Below are 27283 nucleotides of genomic sequence, written 5' to 3'. Positions count from 1 at the left end.
CGTCCGGAGAGACGTGCACGAGACGATAGGGAGAACACCGGGAGAACCAAGGAGAAGGTGTGTGTCGTTGTTTTTATGGAAACCCAAGCTAACACACCTCCTGAATTGTAGCGGCCAATAGAGGCACAGCACTATTTGGCGGGCAAAGTTCCTTGGTTTGGTCTCCTAGATGAATTTGCATACTTAATGGCTATCAGCCCGGATTTCGAGATCGAGTGCTTTCTTCACAGTATCATTAAACACATAGAAAAATGCATATGTCAGCCATGTGACCCACCTCAGTGAATAGCTCGAGTCTGGAGCTTTACGGAGAGATCAAACTCGACAGATCAGAAAGGCATAGACAAGAAGTTATGGTTTACAGACAGGATTCCCCTATTAAAATGCACACTAGCACAAATACACTAATTTAAACACTAGGAAACATGCATAGGCTCTAAAATATATCATGTATATATTCCAGCATAGTGGTAGTTCACATATACAGTTAAAAATGTATGATTGTGTGTTTCTGTATGTGTCTGTGTGTGTGTTTTTGTGTGTCCCTGTGTGTGTGGGGTGTTGGAATGTGGAACGTTTCTTTAGACATAAGTATCATTTTTTTTGTCATTAGTATTCATAAGTTACAGTTCATTTTCTGAGAACTATCAGATTGGACTTCGTTCAGAGGGAGACGAGAGATCACGCATCATGTTAGTTTTCTTTATTTTACAAAAAGCACAAAACATTGTGTTTTTACTCTGAGTGTACACAAATAAAAGAAGACATTCTATAGTTTCAATTGATATATTACTTATGTCTCTATGAAAAGAAATGACAGAGTATTTTAAGTCTGTTTTGCTGCAATGTGAAAAAAATCCTGCAAAACGCGCTGGCGCGTTTTCGGACCTTAGGGAGTTAAGGCCCCCAAAAAGCCCCGGAAGACAGAAAAAAAAAATTAATAAATATAGCTGCGAGCAGCGATGACGGGCCAAAGCCCGGTGGCACCGCCACCCCTGTGCCCTGTGTCCAACTGTGCATGGCGGGCAATGGGCATTTAAAACAGTTAAGCATAAAAGGACTGTCAAATTCACTCCACATTTACTGCACTACAAGGTAGCGCTATAGAGCCCCTCCTCCCTGCCTGTTTCTAAAGCTTTGCCCATGTCTACTGGCTAACAATTCTGATGTGTGTGTGGAGTTTCAAACAATTTGAAGCATGCTAAGAGTCTCAAAAGCATTCAAAACCAATATAAAAGTTTGATGCGTTGCCAAGGCAACTGTGTTTGAGATATCACAATTCTTTTCAAAGGTCTACATCTGACATGTTTTGACATTATTTAAATGAAGTTTGAAGCAAATAGGGTAAACATAAGATGGTGATCTCAAAGCATGCTGAAAGTAACACATTTCCTGCTGCCAGTTGGTGGCGCTATAACTTTGACTCACAATAGTCACATCTATGTGATCAGCCTTGTAGAACGAATACACAGCCGAAGATTCATCAAAATCAATTAATGTATGCAGAAGTTATAACACTTTGTTTCCCTTTTCTTGCTATTAATTCGTTGCCTCGCCACGGCCAAATCATTTGAGATATCCAAAATCCGTTTGCAATTAAACAACTTCAATGTATTAGCACCAAGTAAAAAAAGTTTGGTGTAAATTGTATAAACCCTGTTGGAGTAGTAGTATTAAATTCAAAGCCTGTTTTTTCAAAAAATTAACATTCAAACCAAAATAGCTGACGTAGTCAAAAGCCAACCCTGTTGTCTTCCCTCCTACAACACGAACATTGTTACACTGGTGCCGAAACCCGGGAGGGAAGATGGATGCCGCCGCCACACCTGTGTCCTCCGCTGCACCATTTGCAGAGCTGATTACATCCCTCGCGGTCATGCAACACGACCAACATCAGGCCCTGCTGGACCTATAACATGACCAGGAGAGGCGGTTCCAAGCCGTCCTCCAAGCCCAGCAGGAAGACCGCGAGAGGTTCCGGAGCTGGATAGACCGGGAGGTTCGGCCGGAAGCCACGGTCCAGCAAGCTGTGCCCGCCCATCTCCCGCTCAACAAGATGGGGCCTGAGGGCGACCCGGAGGCGTTCCTTGACCTTTTTGAAAAAGCGGCCGAGGTCCATGGATGGCCGCGGGACCAGTGGCCGATGCGCCTGGTCCCATTGCTCTCCGGGGAGTCCCAGGTAGCGGCACAGCAGCTTCCGGTGCGGAATCTCCTGGTCTTCGAGGATCTGAAGAGAGCCATCCTTCAGCGGGTCGGCCGGAGTCCTGAACAGCACCGCCAACGCTTCCGCTCCCTGGAGCTTGGCGAGTCCGGCCGACCCTTCGTGATGGCCCAACAGCTCCGGGACTCCTACCGCAAATGGTTGCTGGCCGACGGAAGTGACGTGGAGGAGATCATCGATCGAGTGGTACTGGAGCAGTTCGTCACTCGGCTCCCTAGAAGAACGGCCGAGTGGGTCCAGTGCCACCACCCCACGTCGGTGGAGTCGGCTATCCATCTCGCGGAGGACCATATGGTGGCGTGCCCCGGGGTCGGCGAACCTTTGCCATCCGCTTCTCTCTCTCCCTCTTTTTCTTCTCCTTCTCTCTCTCGGCCTGTCCCTTTACCCAGGTCCCGTCTGCCCGGCCCTCCTAGAGTCCCGCCCCGCCCCCGGGCCGGAACCACTATGCAGCTCCCCGAGTCCAATGCCGCGGTTGACGAATTGCTTGACCGGCTTGGTTCGGCTCGTTTTTTTTCGACATTGGACTTAACGAAGGGTTATTGGCAGATCCCCTTGTCTCCATTATCCAGCTTTCATGACGCTGTTTGGATTACACTAATTTGTTACACTTCCTTTCGGGCTGTTCGGGGCACCGGCTACCTTTCAGCGGCTGATGGATAAGGTGTTGCGGCCCCATGGTGCATATGCGGCTGCCTACTTAGATGATATCATTATATTTAATTATGATTGGCAGCGGCATATGCAGCATGTGAGGGCGGTATTGAGGTCACTGAGAGGAGCTGGGCTCATGGCCAACCCGAAGAAGTGTGCGATTGGGCGCGTGTAGGTAAAGTATCTGGGTTTTCACTTGGGACATGGACAGGTGCATCCACAAATTGATAAGACTGCAGCAGTTGCGACCTGTCCGCGTCCCAAGACCAAAAAGGAGGCGAGACAGTTCTTGGGGCTGGCGGGATATTATAGAAGGTTTGTGCCTAATTATTCGGACCTCACCAGCCCCTTGACTGATCTTACTAAAAAGGAAGCACCAGATATGGTCCAGTGGACGGAGCCGTGCCAGCAGGCGTTTACCCAAGTAAAGGCTGCTCTGTGTGGCGGGCCGTTGCTTCATTCTCCTGATTTCTCTCTCCCTTTTTTGTTGCAGACGGACGCATCGGACAGGGGGCTGGGTGCTGTCCTGTCCCAGGAGATAGAGGGGGAGGAACGGCCAGTGCTGTACATTAGTTGTAAGCTCTCTAAGAGAGAGACTAAGTACAGCACCGTGGAGAAAGAGTGTTTGGCCATCAGGTAGGCTGTCCTCACCCTCCGCTATTATCTCCTGGGACGGGAATTCGCCCTCTGTTCGGACCACGCTCCCCTGCAGTGGCTCCACCGCATGAAGGATACCAACGCGCGGATCACTCGTTGGTATCTAGCTTTACAGCCTTTTAAGTTCAAGGTGGTCCACAGGCCGGGTGTTCAGATGGCTGTGGCCGATTTCCTCTCCAGAAATGGGGGGGGGGGCTGCTGCAGTCCGGATGGCTCCCCGGCCTGAGTCGGGCGGTGGGGGTATGTGGCAAGGGGGGGCGCGGTTTAGCGAACCCTGCAGCGGGGGAGAGCATCAAGAGAGGCGCGGTGAGTGAGTGGGTTAAGAGCAAATAACAAACACCTGTCTCTTGTTGCAGTAATTGGCTTGGAGAGAGTATAAAACACCAGGAGAAACAGGAGCGAGTGAGAGAGAGAAGGACTGCTGGCTGCCAAACTCCAGGATTGTTGTGTTTATTTTTGTTGGAGTGTTTATTGTTGATTTTTGACCGTTTTGTGCCTGTCTGCACACCCTTTGTTTTATGTCTGAAATAAAGAGCAGTCAGTAGTCAAAAGCCGACCCTGTTGTCTTCCCTCCTACAACACGAACATTGTTACAATGATGTTGGCCTCACAGCTCGAGATCGGAGACTACTGGCCCTGCCCCAAGCCTATAGGTAACCCTGGCTCACACTGGTCCACAAAGAAAGTGAACCCCCACAATTATCTATGTGGTGTACACTTACTGAATGCTGAAGGCCCAACACTGTGTATTGTCTTTGTCCTGATTCCGAGGTTGAAGAGTTGCAGTGGCAGCACTGTTTTTTCCATTAAGCCCTGCATGTGTGCATGAAGAGAATTTATAAGAATTGTTTAGCTGCAAAATTATGCATTATTAGCATCTTACAAATTAGGAACACCTGGTAATCTCAGTTCTTTGGTTCAGATGATGATCACTGACAAATAGAAGGCTGTTAAGTGAGATATAAATCACCTTTATACTGGGGCTCCTCATCACTCTGCTGTTCTATGAGGTAGTCCAGCAGACCATCAAAAATCTCCAACAGATTTCTGATGGATTCTTTTTCTCCTCTGACTATATTCTCACCTACAGAGAGAAAGCATGTGTTACACAGCTACACACTACATTAAAAACAGAAACTATGTGCTATGACTGCTTTTAACAGGCATATTTACAATTCTTACAGTGTTTGGGTAGATACATTTTAGATAACATGGCATCATTCCTCCTCCAATGACAAGTGATTAGAGACCATGAGAAGAGAGATGTAGACAGTAAAACATGACTAACCTGTGATGTGAGATAAACTAATCTGGAGATAGTCTAAGGCCAGCGAGTCAATTACAGATTGCACATTATGGATGTCATCTTCCTGGCGCTCAGCAGCTACAAAATCTGTGGAAGAAAAGCCCCACCCCCCCAAAAAAGTTTCACAATCATAATAAGTGGTATTAACATTAAGTTGCATAGAATCCGACGCACCTTTGGCGTTTGGCCCCTAATGATAGGAATGCCAACGATTACAATAGATGCCTACGCACCTTCGGTGCTTGGCCCCTAATGACAAAGATAACTAATTATCCACCCCTATTTTCAGGTGTTTTTGTTTACCTGGATGTTTATGATGTTAAGATTTAGGTTGATATAACTATATTATTGAGCAAAGAGTTATTGGTATTTAAATTTTAGCATTATATTCTTTTCCCAGAAAGAATGTGAAATATATATATTGGTTATATAATTTTCAGTTTTTAAATATTTTTTTAATATAATTTAAATAGATTTTACACACTTAAAACAGTATCCTTTTGCATATTGCAGGGCTCGTCAACTGATGGCCCGTGGGCCAAATCCAGCCCACCAATCATCTTCATCTGGCCCGAGGGCACCCCAACCTCCCTCCTCCTCTTTTCCTGGCAGTGTGGCTAAATTTTGTTAGATACGTGGCCGCAGTGGCGCCTGCAGCTGTATGGCTGTATACACACTGTTTGTAACATGCACGCTCCTCCAACTGACCTGAGAAACATTTTCAGTGCAAATATTTCAGCAGTTATTATGTATGTCACGTATTTCTGTCGACTTTTAAAATCCCAAAAAACTGCGTTGTTTAACAAGGTATTGCATATCACTTTTTTTTTTTTCAATAACTCACAGCCCTGTTCTCACTTTTCAGACACACTTTGGGAGCCAATGCTTGAAACGAACAGTAGAGGTGGTTTCCAGGCTTTCAAAATAGTAATAATCCAAATGAACAACCAAGCAAAGATGACACACGAGTATATTCAAGCTAACGACAGCATATAGTTCTGTGAAACACAGCGAAACCAACTCACAAGTCACAACACATACTGGGAAGAAATAAAGAAACCTTAGCATCTGTTTTCAGGCCTTCACGCTTCTTACGGTCTCTCCAGCACTGAAAAGCTTCTCTGATATTAATGCAGGTCCTACCTCTTGTCTGATCATAATCCTTCTTTTTAGGGGGCTTGCACACTGGCAGTTTAGTTCGAAATGGGGCACGGAACGCATGAAAATTCACTAATGTGAAAGCTGGCATGCAAACCCAGGTGCCCACCGGGGTACCAAACCACAGCCTACCTGAAGGAGGTGGTCTGCATTCCGTTGCACTCTAACTGTGGCGCAGTTCGCATGAATATGGAAGCAACACAGACTCGGGTGCACACTTGTTCAGGAAGCCGATTAGCCAATGAACGGAGGTCTTACGGGTTTGGAACGACATGAGGGTGAGAGTCATTAATGACATAATTTTCATTTTTGGGTGAACTAACCCTTTAAATAAAACATTTAAGAGATGATAGTGTTGATAAATTTACCTTAGATTCAAGTGAGAGTTAGCCTGTAGTGCATTTGCGCATTGCGAGTGCATTTATAGCGGCAAATGAATGGCAATCAGCTGTCTCCTCAAAATAGTCTGTTTGCAAGCAGCAGAAAGCCGTCTACGTGCAATGCACATACTGTACTTTTTCCAGTGTAGTTTAGTGTAGTTTAATTTTTGAGCCACTAGGTGGTGCTATTCTATAGTTTTTGATAGTAACCTCTGACCTTAATAGCAGCCATATTGTTTTACTCAGTTGATGCTGATAGTCACATGGTTAAAGCAGCTATTTTCAATCCTTTCATCATCTTTGCAATCATTTAAAGAAGTTTTGTCTGTAAGTATTACAAGTGTTTACAAGAACGTTATCATCATCTTATATTTGTTATTGGTGATATTATTCAGGATAAATTTCATATTTAGAGACATTATTTTCAGTACAGTGTTACATGCATCTGCTTTATTATTGTGTATAGTATATGCAGTTATCCCTTAAGTGAACTGTTCAATTTCTTTAATGCACATTCTTTAGAAACTCATTTTATAATTTTTTCTGTATTTCAGTTTTACTCTGTTCCACTTATATTTGAAGTGTTGGTCAAAATAAATCCATGCTTCAATTCAACGTCCCTGTGGAAGGAGTTGTCTATCTGCCTATTTAAAGCTGCAGTAGGTAACTTTTGTAAAAATGTATTTTTTACATATTTGTTAAACCTGTCATTATGTCCTGACAGTAGAATATGAGACAGACGGTGCGTTCCAAACGGGATATATCGCCCTCCGAAGGGCACTTCGGAGTGAAAATAATCATGGCCGCCATATTGAAGGGTCGTTCCAAACCAAAGTGCTCAAAACTGGCCACTTCAAAGGGCCCTTCAGAATGAAGGATTTCGAAGGGAACAACTGATGGACACTTCGGGCCCCCATGATCCTTTGCACAGGGAAGTTGTTTGACTTCACAGAATGGGTACAGGAGGTTAGGAGTTCGATTTTAACTATAAAGGTATGTATAATATTTTTCTGTACTACTGTAATATTTAAACGAGTTAGATTTGGTACATTATTATGGTCAAAATGACATTGTACTTAAAAAAAAATACTTTACAGCTCATTTATCAGTCCATTCAAATGTTTCAAATACATAGATACAATATAGCCTACATGCGGTAAACCTAAAATAAATAAATAAATAAATAATAACGTTAAACAAAAGGCGCAGCTTGCACAATTTATCCTCCTTGATTGTCTCGTTAAGATGACGCTGAAGTGCGTTCCAAAAGAACAGTTTTTTTTACCCCTACACCCTTCATCCCTTCGAAGCTCTCACTCCGGAGGGTAAACCCTCTGAAGGGATTAGGGCATAGGGATGAGCCCTTCCGAATGGAACGCAGGGAGATAATCTGTGAAAAAAATCAAGTTCCTCTGGCTCCTCCCAGTGGTCCTATTGCCATTTGCAGAAATACACCGCTCCCGGTAAGAAACAACCAATCAGAGCCAGGAGGAGTGTCTTAGCAGTGTCAATCAAGCTTGCGTGCGCGCTGATCTCACCCCTCTCATGCACAGCGCCAGCGCATACAGGCGTTCAAATTCAAGATTACCGGTGTGCTGCAGCTTTGCTTATGGCGGAAAAACAATCCAAACTGCCAATTCCTCGAGTGGCACCTGCTCACAAAATAAAGACGGGTAAACGGAAAAACAACAGATGATGATGATAAAAAAAGCCAAAAAGAAAGAATAAAACGAGGGTAAATATCGGAGCGGCTTTTCCGAGGTGGAGGGAGCTACGTGTCCTGAAAGGATTAAAAACCGATGCAGAGTTAGCCACATTTCTGCTTGACAAGTAAGTATCCCTGCTTGATTTGTTTCATTTTTTAAGAACTACACAACTAAGATCATTTCAAAACAGGCCTGCCCGTCCCCTGCCTGATGCTTCCTCTTCTCCCCGCCCGTTGACTCCTCGAAGGCGCTGTGGGTGTGAATTCCTGTCGGAGCCCATTGACTCTGTGTCAAAACTCTAGCCGCATAACATACAGATAAAATGTCACGCGCTGTGCAAAGCAACTATTGAAACCTACTAATTCACTGGCTTGTCATGTTGCTGAAATAATGTACTAGCAAACCTTATTTAGCATTACATATCGATAGAATAATTACTTGCATACTGTAACGTTAGTTACCGTTATATTATCATACTATTTATTACTTATAGAAATAGTGCAACGTCATCTAGTTACATTACATGTATTGCAAAATACGTAATGTTTTGAGGACCAAGTTTGTAGTCAAAGTATGGGCAGGCCATAGTCAATGTAAATCATATTGATGATGTTTCGTCTGTACCAGTGAATGTGCCATAACAGTTTATACGCCTTACTAGCCTGCGCGTTCACGGCAGGCTCCGTTGTGATGGGGGAGGAGCTGTGGAGGGAGGGCTGTAGCGCAGCAGAGAGCAAGGGGGAGTGACCTGTGAGTTGTGCTTGTTCAAAATTTCAGGCTAAGTCAAGGTTTTCTAAAAACTCCCTACAGCAGCTTTAAGAAGGGGAATTCTTTTACGAGGGCAGAATAGTAAAAAGACAATTAACATTGATTGCTGCATCGGTGAATAGGATTTCAAGTTCTGCTTTCACCTCAGAAGTCTGAAAACCAGATCAGTGTGTTCGCGATCATCAAGATGGTCAAGCAAGTCTGCAGCAAGTGTAGCCGCATTGGAGGCTTGTGCAAAGGCAGAAGTAGCACTGAAGTAGCACATATGCGCAAAAGGAGATAGAAGTAAGAGTGAAACAATCTCAAGTACAAGCACAGCTTAAAGTGGAGGAGACTCGTTTGGAGGCTACACTGAATGCACTCCACCAAGAAAGAAAAGCAGAAGCTGCTGCAGATGAGGCGTCAGTGTTTGAGGCAGCTGCAGAGATAGGGGACATAGAACAGCTATCTGAAGGCAAAGAGTGTAATTCTTCACATGATTCATTGCAGAGGACTGAGAAATATGTAGAAGATCAGCATAAGTATAAAGAGATTCAGATACCAATGCTTGCAGAAACCACTGAACACAAGCCATTAGCTCCATACTGTGTTGATCTGTCATAGCCTGAACCTTTTGTGCAGAGTAGTCCTTTTCAGGACTTGCCAGAGAGCCTCCAACTCGTGACCGTGCACATACCGCAACAGCCCTCAGCTCCCACACCATGCAGACTCATGCTGAATCCTTCAAACATGCAGGTGGGAACACATCACAGTTTAATTCTGCATTACACGATGCATCGTCTCCTAGACACAACATTAAATTGACAAGCTGCTCAGCCTCTCATCACAACGAGTCCCATACTGCTCGCTCAGATGTGTTTGAGCTTGCAAAGTTCCTGCCTCGCCATGATCTTCTGACAGATGGACTTTCAAGATTCAATGATAAGCCTAAGAACTATTGGGCCTGGAAGTCCAGCTTTTGCAATACTATTGAGGGATTTGATCTTAAGCCTAGTGAAGAACTAGACCTACTTATACAATGGCTTGGCCCAGATTCTACTGAACAAGCAAGACACATCAGATCAGTCCACATCAATCATCCAGACATTGCCCTCAGCATGGTCTGGACAAGGCTAGAGGAATGCTATGGCTCTGCCAAAACCATAGAGGCAGCTCTCTTTAACAAACTTGAATGTTTCCCAAAGCTGTCTAACAAAGACCCTCTACATCTCAGAGAGCTAGGAGACCTACTTCTTGAGTTGAAGGCAGCCAAAACTGAAGGCTATCTACCTGGCTTGACCTTCCTGGATACTGCATAAGGCATCAGCTCCATTCTAGAGAAACTCCCATACAAGGCTCTCATCAAAGGCAATCAGAACTCCCGTCACCATTCACAAAACAGAAATAGACAATGCCACACAAAGGGACGAATCTAAAAAAAAAAAAAAAAAAAAAAAAAATCCTGCTCAAAGATCTGCCTGGTAAATGTGTATCCAAAAGGTGAGCCTCAGAACAAACAAAAGGTTTATGCAATCATAGATGATCAGAGTAATAGATCTCTGGTGAGATTCGCCTTCTTCGAGATGTTTAACACTCAGAGGTCGGCTGGTCGCGCCGGCGATACCACCTTGCTTTTTTATTATCAGTATGAAAGAGACTCAAAATACTCTGTCAATTTTGCACATACAATTAAGAATTATACACCATTTTAATTTGTGATATGTCTTCTTTTATTTGTGTATACTCAGAGTAAAAACAAAATGTTGTGCTTTTTGCAAAATAAAGAAAACTAACATGATGCGTGATCAGTCGTCTCCCTCTGAACGAAGTCCAATCTGATAGTTCTCAGAAAACGAAGTGTAACTTAGTGAATACTAATCACAAAAAATAGACTTATGTCTAAAGAAACGTTGAAATGTCAGGTTTTAAATCGTGTAAGTCAAATCGAAAACAAAAATTTTCTGTTTATGTAATCTGAATGAAAAGAGACATGTCAGGCGTCTGTGAGTCAGCTCATTATCCGCCAATGCGGCCACGCCCACGGAGCGAGCGCTATTCAGATGCAAATTCTGAGGCAATACATGTATACATAGTCGCCATCATGTATTTATTATCTTCAAAAATGTCTATCTGCATGTTATAGCCATGGTTAGCGATCTCTGGAAGCCTCTGTTAGTTCCTGGAATGTCACATGATATGCCTGTTCTTCACTGAGTCATTTGTGGACTAAATGTGCACAGAGCACCCTCCAGCTGCAAGTATGAATTGAAAACACAGTATCCAGCACTCATAGTGATAACAATAAATATTGAATAAATATTACTCCTCTGTATAGAAAATTGACATAAACATATGAGAATCCATCAATATTTCTCCAAATGTGCATGCTTTTAAGCTTAAAGCCCTGAAGGATGTTGCTTTGCCAAAGGTGACAACTCTGTTTTTCATATTCATAACTCCTGACACATAGGCTATTAACAAATTACAGTCACTATAAGTGTAAAACAGAGGTCAAAATGTGAAGCTTGAGTCTTAGATCTTTTTAATGATGTATAGTTTGTCAACTGCACATTAACAAAGTATATTAAAATAGAAAACCATTATTTGGTTAAAGACTTGAGACTTCTTTTAAAAACATTATAATAGTAATGCGTCCAATCTTTTGACTGGTACTGTAATTTAAACTATAATAGGCCTATACAAAATTTTATTCACATGTGCAATAATAAGTGCATGCATGAGATCACAAAAATCATGTTTTTTTTTGTCAAGAGTGGACATTATATTAACAGGATCATTTCAGCTGTATTAACGTTATCAGAGGGTTTTTTCACATAGTCTACCTGACTGAAAGGACTCATTATATGGGTCATTATGCAGGTCTTTGTCTTCTCAGGTGTGAATCACAACATTATTCATGAAGATTTACGCCTCCACACATACTGTTTCTTGACAAAAAGTGTCTTAAAAATGTAAATCAATATATTGTTTTATATGAACGAGTAGGCAGGATAATTTTGCATCATTTTGAAGCAAAAACTCTAGTCTACAACCTCCAATACCAAGAAGTCTTGTGAACACATATATAATATTAATTGTGTGGCCTTATTTCAGTGACTTAAGTTTTTTGTTTGTTCAATAACCACGCATAAACGTTATTCCTTCAAAAATACAAACATGTACATACATGTTCCTCACATATTATGGTAGCCAACTTTGTTCTAAATACAATGTAATGACACTTTTTCCATTAATATGTTTATGAAAAACTGAAAAAAGCACAAATGTCAGGGCATGTAAAAACTTCTCCAGGCCCCAAAAATCCTCAGACCCCAGAGGGTTAATGTTGCAGACAATACAGCACCTTACACACTTAGGACGTATACAGGCATCACAGAAGCTGAAGGGCACAGAGCTGAAGGTTTTCTGGTGGAGTCCTTTGATGAAAAGACACGTCTTGCTCTTCTATCACTTATCAAATGCAACCTCATCCCAAACAACAGAGCAGAGATTCATACTTCAGAGGCTGCAAAATACCACAACCACTTAAGATCAGTAGCCTCTAAGATTCCATGTCTAGACCCCAAGGCCAAAATTCTGTTTCTTCTCGGAAGAGACCTCATTCAGGCACACAAGATCCTGGAGCAATGCACCGGACCACAATATGCCCCCTTTGCACAGAGGTTGGCCCTTGAGTGGGTGATAGTTAGAGATGTATGCCTTAACGGAGCTCACAAGCCTTCATCGGTTTAGTATATACTTTAGGAAATGGGCGCCCCAGCTACATGAGTCCATGTCCAAACAGTATGCATGTGAAGGACTTTTTCAGTCTTCACAATGAACCACAGAAATCCTCCACCCTGAACCCTAAACAGAGAAGTTTGCTGATGCATAATGAATGTCCGATAGGAGAGTCAGGTTTCTGCTGCACAAATGATGATAAACCAGCTCCCTCTATGGATGATCTTGCCTTCCTGAAGATTATTGAAAGAGAATTCCATCAGGATGAGTCAAATAGCTGGGTTGCCCCACTTCCCACGGCAACGCCTTATGAATAACAAGGTTCAAGCCAACATCCGGCTCACGTTACTGACTCGCAAACCAAAAACACCCCCCGAAGTAAAGGAACACTTTGTGGATTTTATGCGCAAGATATTTGAGAATGAGCATGCAGAATTGGCACCACAATTGCAGAATAATGAAGAGTGCTGGTATCTGCCAATGTTCCGGGTGTACCATCCAAAGAAGCCTGGCCAGAGTAGTATTCGACTCTAGTGCTCGACATCAAGGTGTATCATTAAATGATGTCCTCCTTACTGGCCTTAACATAAACAATAGCCTCTTGGGGGTTCTGCTGCGATTCAGGAAGAAACGTGTGGCAGTGATGGCTGATATCCAGCAAATGTTCCATTCCTTTGTGGTCGCAAAAGAGCATCAGAACTTTATATGCTTCCTTTGGTATGACAACAATGACTTAGACAACAAGGTGCTGGAGTACCAGATGCGAGTGCATGTATTTGGTAATGGTCCGTCACTTCTTGTGCTACACATACTTCAAATAAGGAGTTGGACACCAAACGCTTTGAAAGATTCTCAAGCTGGCGATCGCTAACTCGTGCAATAGCAAGACTTGTGCACATAACCCACTACTTCAAGCAGTATAGCGACAAGAGCACTTGCAGGGGCTGGCATATATGTGTCAAGCCCTGCTCAGTCCAAGATCTAGAAAAGGCCAAGTCAATTCTTATCCACAGTGTACAAGCAGAAGCCTTCTCAGAGGAGCTGAAATGCCTTCAAGTAGGCACTGTGATTTCCAAACAAAGCCCCCTCTTTAAAGGAACACTCCACTTTTTAAAAAAAAATAAGCTCATTTTCCAACTTCCCTAGAGTTAGGCAGTTGAGTTTTACCGTTTTCGAATCCATTCAGCCGATCTCCGGGTCTGGCGGTACAACTTTTAGCATAGCTTAGCATAGTTCATTGAATCGGATTAGACCGTTAGCATCTCGCTCAAAAATGACCAAAGAGTTTCAATATTTTTCCTATTTAAAACTTGACTCTTCTGTAGTTACATCATGTACTAAGACCGACGGAAAATGAAAAGTTGAGATTTTCTAGGCCGATATGGCTAGGAACTATACTCTCATTCCGGCGTAATAATCAAGGAACTTTGCTGCCGTACCATGGGTGCAGCAGTGTCTTCACTGAGGGTTGTGATAGAAATATTTTATGTCAACATGAAATGTACAGAAAATGCTCTAAGGATGCTCAGGTCAAAGACCAGTCATATGATTAGCTTAGATCATTACAAACCAAGCACCAGAACAAATCACAGTGATGAAGACATTGATTTTTACTCAACTGTAAGACTTAAATGTGCATGTATCTTTCTATTCATTGAGACTCACTCTGTTGTTGTGACGAGTGACCTCCCGGCCGTAAATAAAACTTAATTTCTGCAAAGAGCAACTTGGAAGTCGTGTCAGGTATATGCTGCGCAGCTAAGGAATAGAAGTACTAAAGATTCTACACTCAAAAGACTACAGCAGAGACAGTGATAGTGTTGAAAGACTAGAGTCACCCTCGGGGTGAGGCTGTAATACTCAAGAGTTAGTATTAATGATCCTGTGTCGGACCAGCGTACACCTGAGAAGGACGGTGAGAGTGTATAGATGCTAAAGACCTGTGTGCTCATGTGTGATTGAGGTAGTGATAGTAGCTTCTTGACGAAAAATTTTGACTCATATGATGTCTGACCTACCTCCTGAACGGCTCAGTATGGACCCTCCATTCTCCTTTGTAGGATTAGATGTTTTTGGGCCTTGGATGGTCACCTCACGTGAACCAGAGGAGGACAAGCAAACTCAAAACGCTGGGCAGTGCTGTTCACATGTATGAGCACTAGGGCCATACATATTGAATTCATATAGTCGATGGATAGCTCCAGCTTTATAACTGCTCTCTTCAGATTCTTCACTGTTCGCGGTCCAGCAAAGCAGTTGCGGTCGGACTGTGGCACCAACTTTATTGGAGCATGCAAGGAGTTGAAGATGGAGTCAGTCACAGATAACAGAAAGGTACAAGAGTATCTGAGTGACAATGGATGCTCTTGGGTGTTCAACCCTCCTCACTCTTACATGGGTGGAAGTTGGGAACATATGATCGGAGTTTCAAGTCGGATCCTTGAATCTATGCTACAAAAAACGTAGACCTTCAAAGTGATCCCGTGAGGTTTTGACCACCTTCATGGCTGAAGTCACAGCCATAGTCAATGCTCGTCCCCTGGTACCTGTATCCAGATGCTCCTTTCATTCTGACTCCAGCAACTTTACTCACTCAAAAGACTTCTGTAGTTCCTCCTCCACCAGGAGAATTTGGTGAAAGGGACCTCTTCATTCGTCAGTGGAGGGAAGTCCAAAGCTTGGCCAATACATTCTGGAATCGCTGGAGAAAGGAATATCTCGCAACCTTGCAAAACCATAGAAAATGGCAGAATGAGATCTCCAATCTCCAAGTAGGAGATGTTGTGCTACTGAAAAACATTCAAGCAAAAAGGAACATCTGGCCAATGGGAATTGTGTTAAGACATTTCCTGGGAGAGATGGGAAAGTAAGGAAAGTTGAGGTCAAAGTGGTCAAAGACGGATTGTCTAAGGTGTTCCTGCGGCCTATATCGGATGTCGTTTTACTGCTGTTTCCTGGGACTGAATAGACAAATGTTATTATGCTTAATGATGGCATCTTACCAGATACCAGGCAGGGAGTGTACTGTTTCCAGTGTAGTTTAGTGTAGTTTAATTTTTGAGCCACTAGATGGTGCTATTCTATATGTTTTTGATAGTAACCTCTGACCTTAATAGCAGTCATATTGTTTTACTCAGTTGATGCTGATAGTCACATGGTTAAAGCAGCTATTTTCAATCCTTTCATCACCTGTGCAATCATTTAAAGAAGGTTTTTCTGTAAGTATTACAAGTGTTCACAAAAACGTTATCATCTTATATTTGTTATTGGTGATGTTATTCAGGATAAATTTCATATTTAGAGAAATTATTTTCAGTACAGTGTTACATGCATCTGCTTTAATATTGTGTATAGTATATGTAGTTATCCCTTAAGTGAACTGTTAAATTTCTTTACTGCACATTCTTTAGAAACTTATATATTAATATTTCTGTATTTCAGTTTTACTCTGTACCACTTATATTTAAAGTGGTGGTCATAATAAATCCATGCTTCAATTCAACGTCCCTGTGGAAGGAGTTATCTATCTACCTAGTTAAGAAGGGGAACTCTTTTACAAGGGCAGAATACATACAGTAAACCGAAGTGTTGTTTACTCTGCTGCAAATAATAGCACCAAATTAATAAAAAACAGAATTTATTGACCTGCATTTTGTTTTCTAACCTGCTCCATGCACATTTGTAATGATGCAAGTTATATCACCATTTCCAGAAAAGTTGGGAAATTTTGTAAAACGCAATAAAAACCACATTTGTTAATTCTCTTAAACTTTTTTTTAATTGACAAAAGTACAAAGAAAAGATTTCCAATGTTTTCACTGACCAACATAATTGCATTTTGTGAATATAAACAAATTTTAATTTTGATGGCTGAAACACTCCAAAAAAGTTGGGACAGAGGCAAAATAAAAGTGAAAAGATATAATATCCAAGTTGCACTGTTTTAAAACAATCCACAATTAGCAGGTGAATTGGTAATAGGTGAGGGTATCGTGTTTGGGTGTAAAAGAGCTTCTCAGTCTTTGCAAGAAAAGATGGGTCGTGGCTCACCACTTGGGTGCCAAATATCATGAGAGAATTGTCAAACAATTTAAAAATCACATTTCTCAATGCAAGATTGCAAAGAATCGTCTCGGTTACATATGTAAGCTTAGTTCCCTGAATAGGGAATGAGACGCTGCGTCGAACACTTTGGGAACGCCTCTGCATGATTGTGTCGTGAAGCACGTATGAAATCAGTCCAATAGAGTGAAGGAACATCATAGGTGGATGACATCACTGACCAGGAAACTATAAAGCCTACCCGAAAACCCATTCATTCAGCTTCTGAAACCTGAAGCAAGTCGCTTACGGTCATGCTAGGAGTATAGCAGGGCAATGCAGAGTCTCGTTCCCTATTTAGGGAAAATTTAGTGCAGCGTTAGTTCAATCAGGCCTCGTAGGCATAGTGCTGCGACCAGCTGATGCGGTCAACTGTCAAATCTCTCCAATCACTACCATTCTCCTATTAGACACGGGACATATATACGTGGCATTACTGCTCGGTAAGTATGCTCAAACTGCTTGCAACCCTCCCTCCCTCCCCATTATAAGCGTGAGCATATTACTGTGCACCTTCTGGTTGTCGTCTTCTTTTGTTTCAGATCACTAAGGCTTTCAGGTCCCAGCTGGCATGGACCTCACTGCTGAGAGACACTCATCCTAAAAACCAAGCTACAGTATAGACATCCCACTGCCATATCTACACGATTACCATGTTCGCTTTTAAAGACATTACTAAATGTCTTAATTGTCTATGTATTTCCAAACTGATGGTTCGCAGGGGTTAATGTTAAAGCATTTGTATGTTCAATTAATTTTGGAGCAAGAACCCCCATAAGGAACCATACCGCCAAAGATAAATTGTGTTCAATAAACTCAAGTAACTTGCCAAAGTGATCCTGTCTGAACTAGGGTTACATTAGTAACCGAGACGTTCCCTTTTAAGGGAACTCATGCTGCGTCAAACACTTTGGGAATGAAAATGCCCACGTCGCCCTATGAGCAAACGACCATAAGATGGCCTCAACCACCCACTTGCTCATTCTCTGCTTAGATGCGGGGTGACCCTTTCTAGGTGACCCAAAACAAACAAACAATTGTTCAGATTTCCTCCACAGGGCAGCTCTGTGGACATAACCATCTAATGCCCTGACAGCGCACAGCAGTTTCAGCTTCTCCTGGTCTGACATCCGGAAAGGATGAGGATAGAAGTTCTGCAGAACGATAGGCCTCACAGTATTAGTGAGGACCTTGGGAATATAGCCCGGTCAAGGGTGCAAGAAGGCTTTAACCATGCCAGGCACAAATTCCAAGCATGAGGGAGATACCTAAAAAGGCTTGAAATCTTCTTGAGAGACGAGATAGCAAGCAGAAAAAAATAGTTTTAAGTGTGAGAAACTTCTCAGGGAATTCTTTGGTAGGCTCGAAGGGGGCCATAGAAAGGCCTTGTAATACAATGGCCAGATCCCAAGCCGGTACCCTCGTGCAAACTGCAGATCTAAGTCTCAAAGTGCCATGAAGGAAACGAGTAATAAGCGGGTGTCTCACCAAAGATACACCACTCAAAGGAGCGTGGTAAGCAGCTAAGGCAGCCACGTACACCTTTATTGTGGAGGGGAATAGCCCTGTGGAAAATCTTTCCTGCAGGAACTCCAGCACCACACCAACAGGGCAGTTAACTGGGTACCACTGGTGATTTTCACACCAAGATGTGAATAATCTCCACTTCAAGGCATAGGGTTTCCTTGTGGAAGGAGCTCTGGAGTGGAGGATGGTCTCAACAACCTCAGTTGAGAGACCTGAACTCATGAGCTGGGCCCTCTCAGAGGCCAAGCCCATAGTTTCCACAACTCCGGGAGGGGGTGAAGGATCGACCTGCTCGCCTGAGAGAGAAGGTCCTTCCTGATCAGAATCTCCATTGGAGAGATGTCTAGCAAGCATATCAGGTCTGAGAACAATACTCGGGCCGGTCAAAACGGGGCTACTAGCAACAGACGGACCCCGTCATGGCGAACTCTCTACAGAACTCCCGGGAGCAGCGCTATCGGGGGAAATGCGTACAGACATAGCCTCAGCCATGACTGTACCATAGCGTCCAGCCACAGAGGTGCTGGGTTTATCATGGAGAACCATAATGGGCATTGAGTCGTCTCTCGAGATGCAAACAGATCCACCTCGGCTCAGCAGAAGTTCTCCCATAGGAGCTTCACCACCTCGGGGTGAAGTCTCCATTCCCCGGGCCTCGGTCCCTGCCTCGACAGGATGTCTGCTCCCAAATTGAGGTACCCTGGGATGTAAACTGCCTTGATTGAGAGCAGCTTTCCCTGGGTGCACAGGAGGATTTGATGAGCCAGTCTGTATAACGGGCGCGACCTCAGACCCCCCTGATGATTTATGTACCAATGTGTTGTCTGAGTGAATAAGTACATGATTGCCCCTGAGGTCTGGAAGGAAGTGTTTCAGGGCCTGAAACACCACCAACATCTCCAGGCGATTTATGCGCCAGGAGAGATGATGGTCCTACCATAGACCCCGAGCAGAGCTACCACTCATGATTGCCCCCCAGCCCGTGAGGGATGCATCTGTCGTTAGCATGACGTGATGACCGAGAGCTCCCAACACAGGTCCCTGGGACAGAAACCAAGTTTGTTTCAATATGACTAGGGCACAAAAGCATCGCCGCGTGACCCTGATCACATGAAAAGGATTCCCACTTGGCGAGAACCCCTTGGTTTTGAGCCACCACTGCAACGGTCTCATGTTCAGCAGGCCAAAAGGTATCACGTTGGACACTGCTGCAATGAGACCTAACAGCCTCTGAAACTGTTTGACAGTGAGTGACTGGCCTAGCTTTATGTCTGTTACAGCTGAGAGAATCGATGCTATGCGACAGACGAGCACGCATGACAATCAAATCCCACACCATGCCTAGAAAAGTGGTTCTCTGAGCAGGAGAAAGCACACTTTTCTTCGTGTTTAGCCTCAACCCAAGCTTCTTCATGTGAGCGAGAACAACATCTCAATGTTGGACGGCCATCTGCTCTGATTGAGCCAGAATCAATCGATGTAGTTTAAAATGCGGATGCCCTGCATGCGCAAGGGCGTCAGAGCCGCGTCTACACATTTGGTGAAGGTGCGGGGTGACAGTGCTAAGACGAAAGGAAGAACCCGATATTGGTATACTGAAAGCCCCTGAAAGCAAACCTCAGGAACTTCCTGTCTTGTGGGAGGATTGATACATGTAAGTATGCATTTTTTAGATCTATCGTGACAAACCAGTCCTCGGACCTGATTTGTGACACAATGTGTTTGACTGTGAGCATCTTGAACTTGAGCTTTGCTACAGTGCGATTTAACCCTCAGGGGTCTGAGGATTTTTGGGGCCCTGGAGAAGTTTTGACATGCCCTGACATTTGTGCTTTTTTCAGTTGTTCATAAACATATTAATGGAAAAAGTGTCATTACACTGTATTCAGCACAAACTAGGCTACAATAATATGTGAGGAACATGTATGTACATGTTTGTGTTTTTGAAGGAATAACGTTTATGCGTGGTTATTGAAAAAACAAAAAACTTAAGTCACTGAAATAAGGCCAAAAAAAGTATATTAAATCTGTGTTCATAAGACTTCTAGGTATTGGAGGTTGTAGACTAGAGTTTTTGCTTCAGAATGAAGTAAAAATTATCCTTCCTACTGCTTCATATAAAACAATAGAGAGATTTAAATTTTCTAAGACACTTTTGGTCAAGAAACACAGTATGCGAGGAGGCGGGAATCCTCATGTATAATGGGTGATTCTCACCTGAGAAGACAAAAGAATTGAATAATAATGACCTGAAATGACTTGCATATTAATGAGGCCTTTCAGTCAGGTAGGCTGTGAAAAAACCCTCTGTGATCATGCTAATAACAGGATTAAAGTCCACTCAGGACAAAAAAAAACATGATTTTTCTGATCTCATGCATGCACGTATTATTGCACATGATATGAAGAAAATTTTGTATAGGCCTATGTTAAATTACACTACCAGTCAAAAGATTGAACACATTATAATGCCATTATAATGTTTTTAAAATAAGTCTCAAGTCTCTAACCAAATAATGGTTTTCTATTTTAATATACTTTCAAATATAATGTATTTCTGTGATGCAAAGCGTCTGAACATTCCTACGTCTAGGGCATTTCATATAGGCTACTATATTTGTTATATTATAGAGCCTAAATGTTGATGTGCAGTTGACAAACTATACATCATTAAAAAGATCTAAGACTCAAGCTTCACATTTTGACTCTTAAAATCTTATATTGACCATAATTTCTTAATATGCTTAAAAGCATACACATTTGGAGAAATATTGATGGATTCTCATGTGTTTATATCAATTTTCTATACAGAGATAATATTTATTATTCTATATTTATTGTCATTACTATGAGTGCTGGATACTGTGTTTTCATCATTCATACTTGCAGCCGGAGGGCGCTCTGCCCCTTTTGTCCACAAATGCCTCAGTAAAAGAAGAGGAATATCATGTGACAATCAAGGAACTAACAGAGGCAAGAGATCGCTAAATATGGCTATTCAAAACACTTTTGAAGACAATAAATACACGATTGAGATGATGAATGCATGTATTGCCTCTGAATTTGCGTCTGAATAGACCAATTTGGTGTTTGCAAACAGCGATGACGTTTTTTTATGGGCGGAGCCTACCTGGTTGCAGAAAATGACAGTTGAGCAGTAGCAGTCTATGGAACCCACGAAATAAAAGAATTAAAAAAAGTTAATTTTGAGTTTATATCTCACAATTCTGACTTTTATTTCTCGCAAACCTGAGTTTATATCTCACATTTCTTACAAAGAAAAACAGAATTGTGAGATATGCTCGTTATCCTGTAACTCGTTATACTCGTTTTCTGAATTGCAATTTATCCCGCAACTCTGACTTTTTTCCCCTCAGAATTGTGAAATAAACTCACAATTGCGATTTATAATGGCCGAACTGGGAGTCATAAACAAGCAAATGCAAGAAAAAAAGTCAGAATTGTGAAATGTTATAGACTATGTTTAAAAGTTATCTATGTAAAATGTTATAGGTTTAAATATTATTTCATGCTGTAACTGCTATGTATGTATGTCCTCTGAACTGTATATGTGAATATTATGTAGACTTACTGTTTACATCAAATTCCTGCTTTAATAGTAGACTAATCCTTGCAGGTGTCATCAGTCCAGTCTGTGAAACGTCTCCGTTTAGCTTCAAAGGACGTTTTCAACGATGGTTTTCTTTAAAAATGAAGACTATATTTTTTTGCATTCCGATTCCAACATCCAGAGGCACAACAAAACGTTTTTCTCTTATTCTGTGGATTTTGCACATTTTCCTCCAATTGCTACCACTATTTTTCTGCAACCACTATGCGCGCGCAGCTGCAAGTGACGTAATTGTGACGTCTGCTCCAAAGAGGTCTATAGCGCTCGCTCCGTGGGCGTGGCCGCATTAGCGGATAATGAGCTGAATCACAGACTTCTGACATGGCTCTCTTTTCATACAGATTACATAAACACAGAAGGTTTGTTTTCGATTTGACTTACATGTTTTAAAACCTGACATCTTAACGTTTTTTTAGACATAAGTGCAATTTTTTTGTCATTAGTATTCACTAAGTTACAGTTCATTTTCTAAGAACTATCAGATTGGACTTTGTTCAGAGGGAGAGGAGAGATCACGCATCATGTTAGTTTTCTTTATTTTACAAAGAGCACAACATTTTGTTTTTACTCTGAGTGTACACAAATGAAAGAAGATATTCCACAGATTAAAATGGTGTATAACTCTTAATTGTATGTGCAACATTGACGGAGTATTTTGAGTCTCTTTCACACTGATAAGAAAAAACCACGGTGGTATCGCCGGCGATACCTTCAGACCTCAGAGTGTTAACTGACGTAGATCTAAAATCCAGACCTGCCAACCTTGGATAACGTGCGGTCTCTGAATTATAAACAAGACAAACATTCGCTGATTAAAGGTTAGCCAATACAAACATATTTAGAAAACAGTTGACAATGAATAGAAAGGACAAATAAGAGCAAAACGCACAGAGTATTCAAGAATATCAAGAAGTTAGTCATATAACGAGGGGTTGTGTTAACTAAAGCGTCCGTCATTTACCGAATCTTAAAAACACGGGTGGATAATTCAAAATGTTTTCTGACAAAAAAATAACACAAGCAAGAACAAATTTTAAACCAAGCACAGCAATTTTCATTTTACAATGATCTCCTCTCTGTGTGCATGCCCGATTGTGTATGAGAGAGAGAGAGAGAGAGCGCTCGCGCAGCACTGAGACAACGGTAATTTTAAATGCATAAGTAGCCTAACTAATGTGCTAGTTTTCATACAAAATAAGTGGGCTATGTAACATAATTAGGTACTTTAGTTACTATTAATACAATAACGCAACACATGTAGGCTACGTTTCTTAACAATGAGAATAAATGCATAAATGCCTGTTTCACCAGACTTGCGCTTTTCAGTCAGTCACACATCACAACATTTTCATAATCACTAAGCCATATAGCGATTTCAATTTTATTTAGATTTGTTGTTCAACATTACTTGAGCATTTTATACCCGTTTACCTTAAGGAGTCAGAAGTACCGTGACTACTGTACTGTCCTCGCTTGAGAATTCAGTCACTGAGATGGCGGGAGTGGAAGGAGGGATCGACCGGGATTTTGTGTTGCTGTTGATTTGCAGTCTCTTTTTATTGATAGGCCATACGCATTTGTCAATCATCCCCGCTTGCTATTTGTGGAAATGAACCCAGCGCTATGACTGTATAGAGTGACAAATCATACCAGCGTACTTGGAGGTCAAAATGCGTACCCTCTACGCAAAATGCGTACATGTTGGCAGGTCTGAAAATCAGATGCAACCCCCCGTCTTTTTTGGAACAATGAAGTACCGGCTGTAAAATCCTGACTCACTGCTGGGAGGAGGGACCCATTCTATAGCCTCCTTTCGCAGCAGAGTCTCTACTTCCTGTGCCAAAACCAGAGCCTTGGCTCTGGCCCACCACTGTGAGCAGAACCCCGCTGAATTGGGGTGGCCGTGTTCTGAATTGAATAGCATTGAATATCGTTTGCAGGATCCACTGAGATACGTTTAACAGACATTTCCATTCTGTCCGAAAATCTACTAAGGGAACCAGCCTTATATTTTGGGCAGTATTTTGGGCAGCCAGCACAATGCCCTGAAGCGGTGCACCGGCAGGGGATAACTGGCTTGGCTGTATCAGAGACCATCGGGTGACTCGCAGGGAACTACTGCGCCCCGGCATTGCAGCAGGGCACCGAAGGAAGATGGGCAATGTATGCTGCGGTGAACACTGTCTGGCTTCGGAAGGGACTATCTTTATCTTTTATCTCAGTGAGATTCAGCCAGAGATGTCTCTCCGTGGCAACCAGGGCTGCCATAGATTGGCCAATGGATTTGGCCATCTCCTTAGTGGCACAGAGAGCTAAGTCAGCTGACTGACGCAACTCCTGGAGGACATCCACCCCCACCTCTTCACTTTCACCCAGGTCTCTGAGCAGGTCAGATTGGTATGCTTGCAAGATGGACATAGTATGCAAGCATGCCGCAGTCTGACCTGCAGCCGAGTACGTCGGGGCTTTAAGGGACGATGCCGACTGAGGGGAGAGATAGCTCGCAAGCGTCTCTTCCGCCTTTGGCATTGCCCCATAACAATGTTTCCTCATACCCAACACATTACTCTAGGTGGACGTTTGTGGGGTATAAACACGGTAAGAAACCGGTCTCTTCCAAGACCTCGACACCTCAGTAAAAAACGGTAAGCCCTGACGTGGAGGTTGAGCTGATCTAGATGGCAGGTAGCGTTCATCTAGCTTGCTTTTAACTTGCAGCTCTTGTTTCTCGGCCGGCCAATCGATGTTTAATTTCGCCAAAGCACGAGTCAACACCTCCAGAAGCTCCTCACTAGCGTAAGACTGAAGTGGCGAGTCATCAGTATCTCCCGTTTTTACACTAACAACATCCAATTTCTCAGAACTGGATGCCATTAATGTAACTGCATCAACCGGAGCGGACGAAACCGCAGCACATGCTTCCTCCGAATTGGCACATTGGATCTGATAGGTGAAGGCTGAGATAGGGCAGCACCTGTCTCTAACCCCTCTGTCAAATTCACTTGTGAACTCCACGACCTGAGACGTCACTCTGCCTCGGCAGAAACGGGAGCTGAGCCACGAGGAACGCAAGCCGAGCCATCCTCCTTGAAGAGGGCTCGGCGATAGCCCCCTCGAGAGCTGCCTGGGCATGCTGCACTCCCAAACAAACAACACACATTTGGTGTGTATCCCCACCCATAATGAAACAAGGGCAGGGATGAACAAACTTCCTGAACTGTTGTTCGCTCGCCATGATATATCTTTATATATATATATATATGAGGACAAACAATTTCACATGTAGCGCTTGCTGAAGACACAGAAGCTGAATGAATGGGTTTTCGGGTAGGCTTTATAGTTTTCTGGTCAGTGACGGCACCCGCCTATGACGTTCTGTCACTCTACTGGACTAATTTCATACATGCTTCATGACGCAATCACGCAGAGGCATTCCCAAAGCGTTTGATGAAGTGCGAGTTCCCTTGAAAGGGAATTATGTCTTTCTCCATCTACCATACATAATATTGTAAAAAGATTCAGGGAATCCAGAGAAATCTCAGTCGGTATAGGGCAAGGTAGGACACCTCAGTTGAATCTGCATGACCTTTGAGCCCTCAAATGGCATTTCATTAGAAATCGCCAAGCTATTGTGTCAAATATAGCCACATGAACTCGGGAGTACTTTGGAAAACAGTTGTCACTTAACAGTCTGATGCTGCATCAAGAAACTCGAATCTCTGTTACACAATTAGAAAGTTCTATGGAGAGGAGTTCTATGCAGAGATGCTGCCAAGTTCTCTGGGCCTGAGCTCATCTCAGATGGTCTAAAAGACAGTGGAAATGTGTGCTGTGGTAAGATGAGTCTATGTTTCAGCTTGTTTTTGGAAAAAACGGGCATCAAGTTCTCAGTCCCAAAGACAAAAGGGACAATCCAGACTTTCATTAGCGACAGGTCCAGAAACAAACATCTGTCATGGTATGAGGGTGCATCAGTGCAAACAGTAGGGCTGGACGATTATGGCCTAAAATCAAAACCTCGATTAATTTAACATTTTACCTCGATTACGATTAATGAACGATTATTTTGTTTCAGATTTTTTTATTTTTTTTTGCCCTCATAGTTCACTGACAAGGTTTGTACTGTAAATAGCCTATGATTGACTATTAAGGTGGGATATTTTTTTCCTATTGAAAGAGTGATCTGACATCATAGCTCACTATCAGCAGTTATTTTATCTATGGTTTGTAACATTTCTTACAGGTTTCTGCTCGTTGTAAATCAGATAAAGATAAATTAGCACAGTACCAGTAGTGATTGCGTGTGTGAATTAGTCATACCGTCTCTCTATTAATTGTGAAGCTGTGGGTTGTAAATAGTTCCTTCAAAAGTAGAAAAAAAAAAATAGATGCTATAACTTTTGAGTTTCTAAGCTATTTTAGTGATAAATCACAGGACAGCGCTGACAACAAGTTTCTGCGTTCCTCTGTGTGCGCACGATCTTCACGTTTTGCGCAGCTGTTTGTATGAGTGTTCGCGCCACATGCAGCTGCGCGAGCGCGGTAGCTCGATATAATAATACACATCCGATCGTCTAATCGCTTGAATGTCCAAACCATAAAACAAATACAACTGACAAAGTTTAGTGAAGACGCAAGGCTCAACGCTCACGCGGCATCACTGTGTGTTGAACCGGCGTTCACCTCCGTGTTTTGCTTTTATGCCACTGACTGGACGGGGCGGAGTCATGTGGCTACACACGCAGTTATGTTTTTAAGGGGGAAGTATTAACAGGATTAAAAAAACGAAATAACCGACATGGGAAAATTACGTCGGTTAGAGGTTCTGAATTTCAGTTTCGATTACATTTCAATTAATCGTCCAGCCCTAGCAAACAGCATGGGTGACTTGCATTTGTGTTGACATGACATGATGGAGGCATATATTTGAACTGTACAGAGACATAAACTGCCATCTTTCCAGGGTAGCAAGACAATGCCAGGCCTCATTCTGCACATGCTACATCAGAGTGGTTTCTAGACACTCTACACCACAGAGTGGATGTGTCTGACTGCCTGCCTACAGTCCAGATCTGACTCTTATTGAAAATGTATGGCCCATCATGAAAAGGAGAATAAGACAACAATGACCACAGATTGTTGAGCAGGGGCCGTATTCACAAAACATTTTATCTTACCACTAAGAGTTCTCCTAAATAGCAGTAAACGTTTTCTCTTAAAACCTATTCACAAAGCTGCTGAGACAAACTTTTACTAAGGAATAGACCGAAGTCTTAAGCTAAAAGTAAGGGCGGGGTTGACCTCGTTGCTATGGAGTATAAACACAGTGATTGGCTGATGGGGGAGGAGTCAGCGAGAAATATTGTAGAATGAGGTGTCATGTTTCCATATTAAAATAAAGGTTTTAAAATACAAATGTTGCCCTATTCAAATAAATATTTTTTAATAAAAATGTTG

The 27283-nt window shown here is 42.6% G+C and overlaps 1 protein-coding gene across 2 annotated transcripts in view; it reads right to left on the bottom strand.

Moving 5' to 3' along the window:
* The window catches only part of LOC125269680 (centrosomal protein of 95 kDa-like), a 90110-nt gene that overhangs the window by 46607 nt on the left and 16220 nt on the right, over positions 1-27283 (bottom strand). For both annotated transcript variants that reach the window (XM_048192623.1, XM_048192622.1), the window contains 3 exons: positions 4818-4922; positions 4500-4613; positions 4252-4342 (listed from right to left, as the gene is read on the bottom strand). In XM_048192623.1, the coding sequence (XP_048048580.1) occupies positions 4252-4342; positions 4500-4613; positions 4818-4922 (310 nt within the window). The remainder of the gene's footprint in view (positions 1-4251; positions 4343-4499; positions 4614-4817; positions 4923-27283) is intronic.

The sequence above is a fragment of the Megalobrama amblycephala genome, linkage group LG6 (assembly GCF_018812025.1).
Source record: "Megalobrama amblycephala isolate DHTTF-2021 linkage group LG6, ASM1881202v1, whole genome shotgun sequence".
Classification (NCBI taxonomy): Eukaryota; Metazoa; Chordata; class Actinopteri; order Cypriniformes; family Xenocyprididae; genus Megalobrama; species Megalobrama amblycephala.
This window is presented reverse-complemented; position numbering and strand designations above follow the sequence as displayed.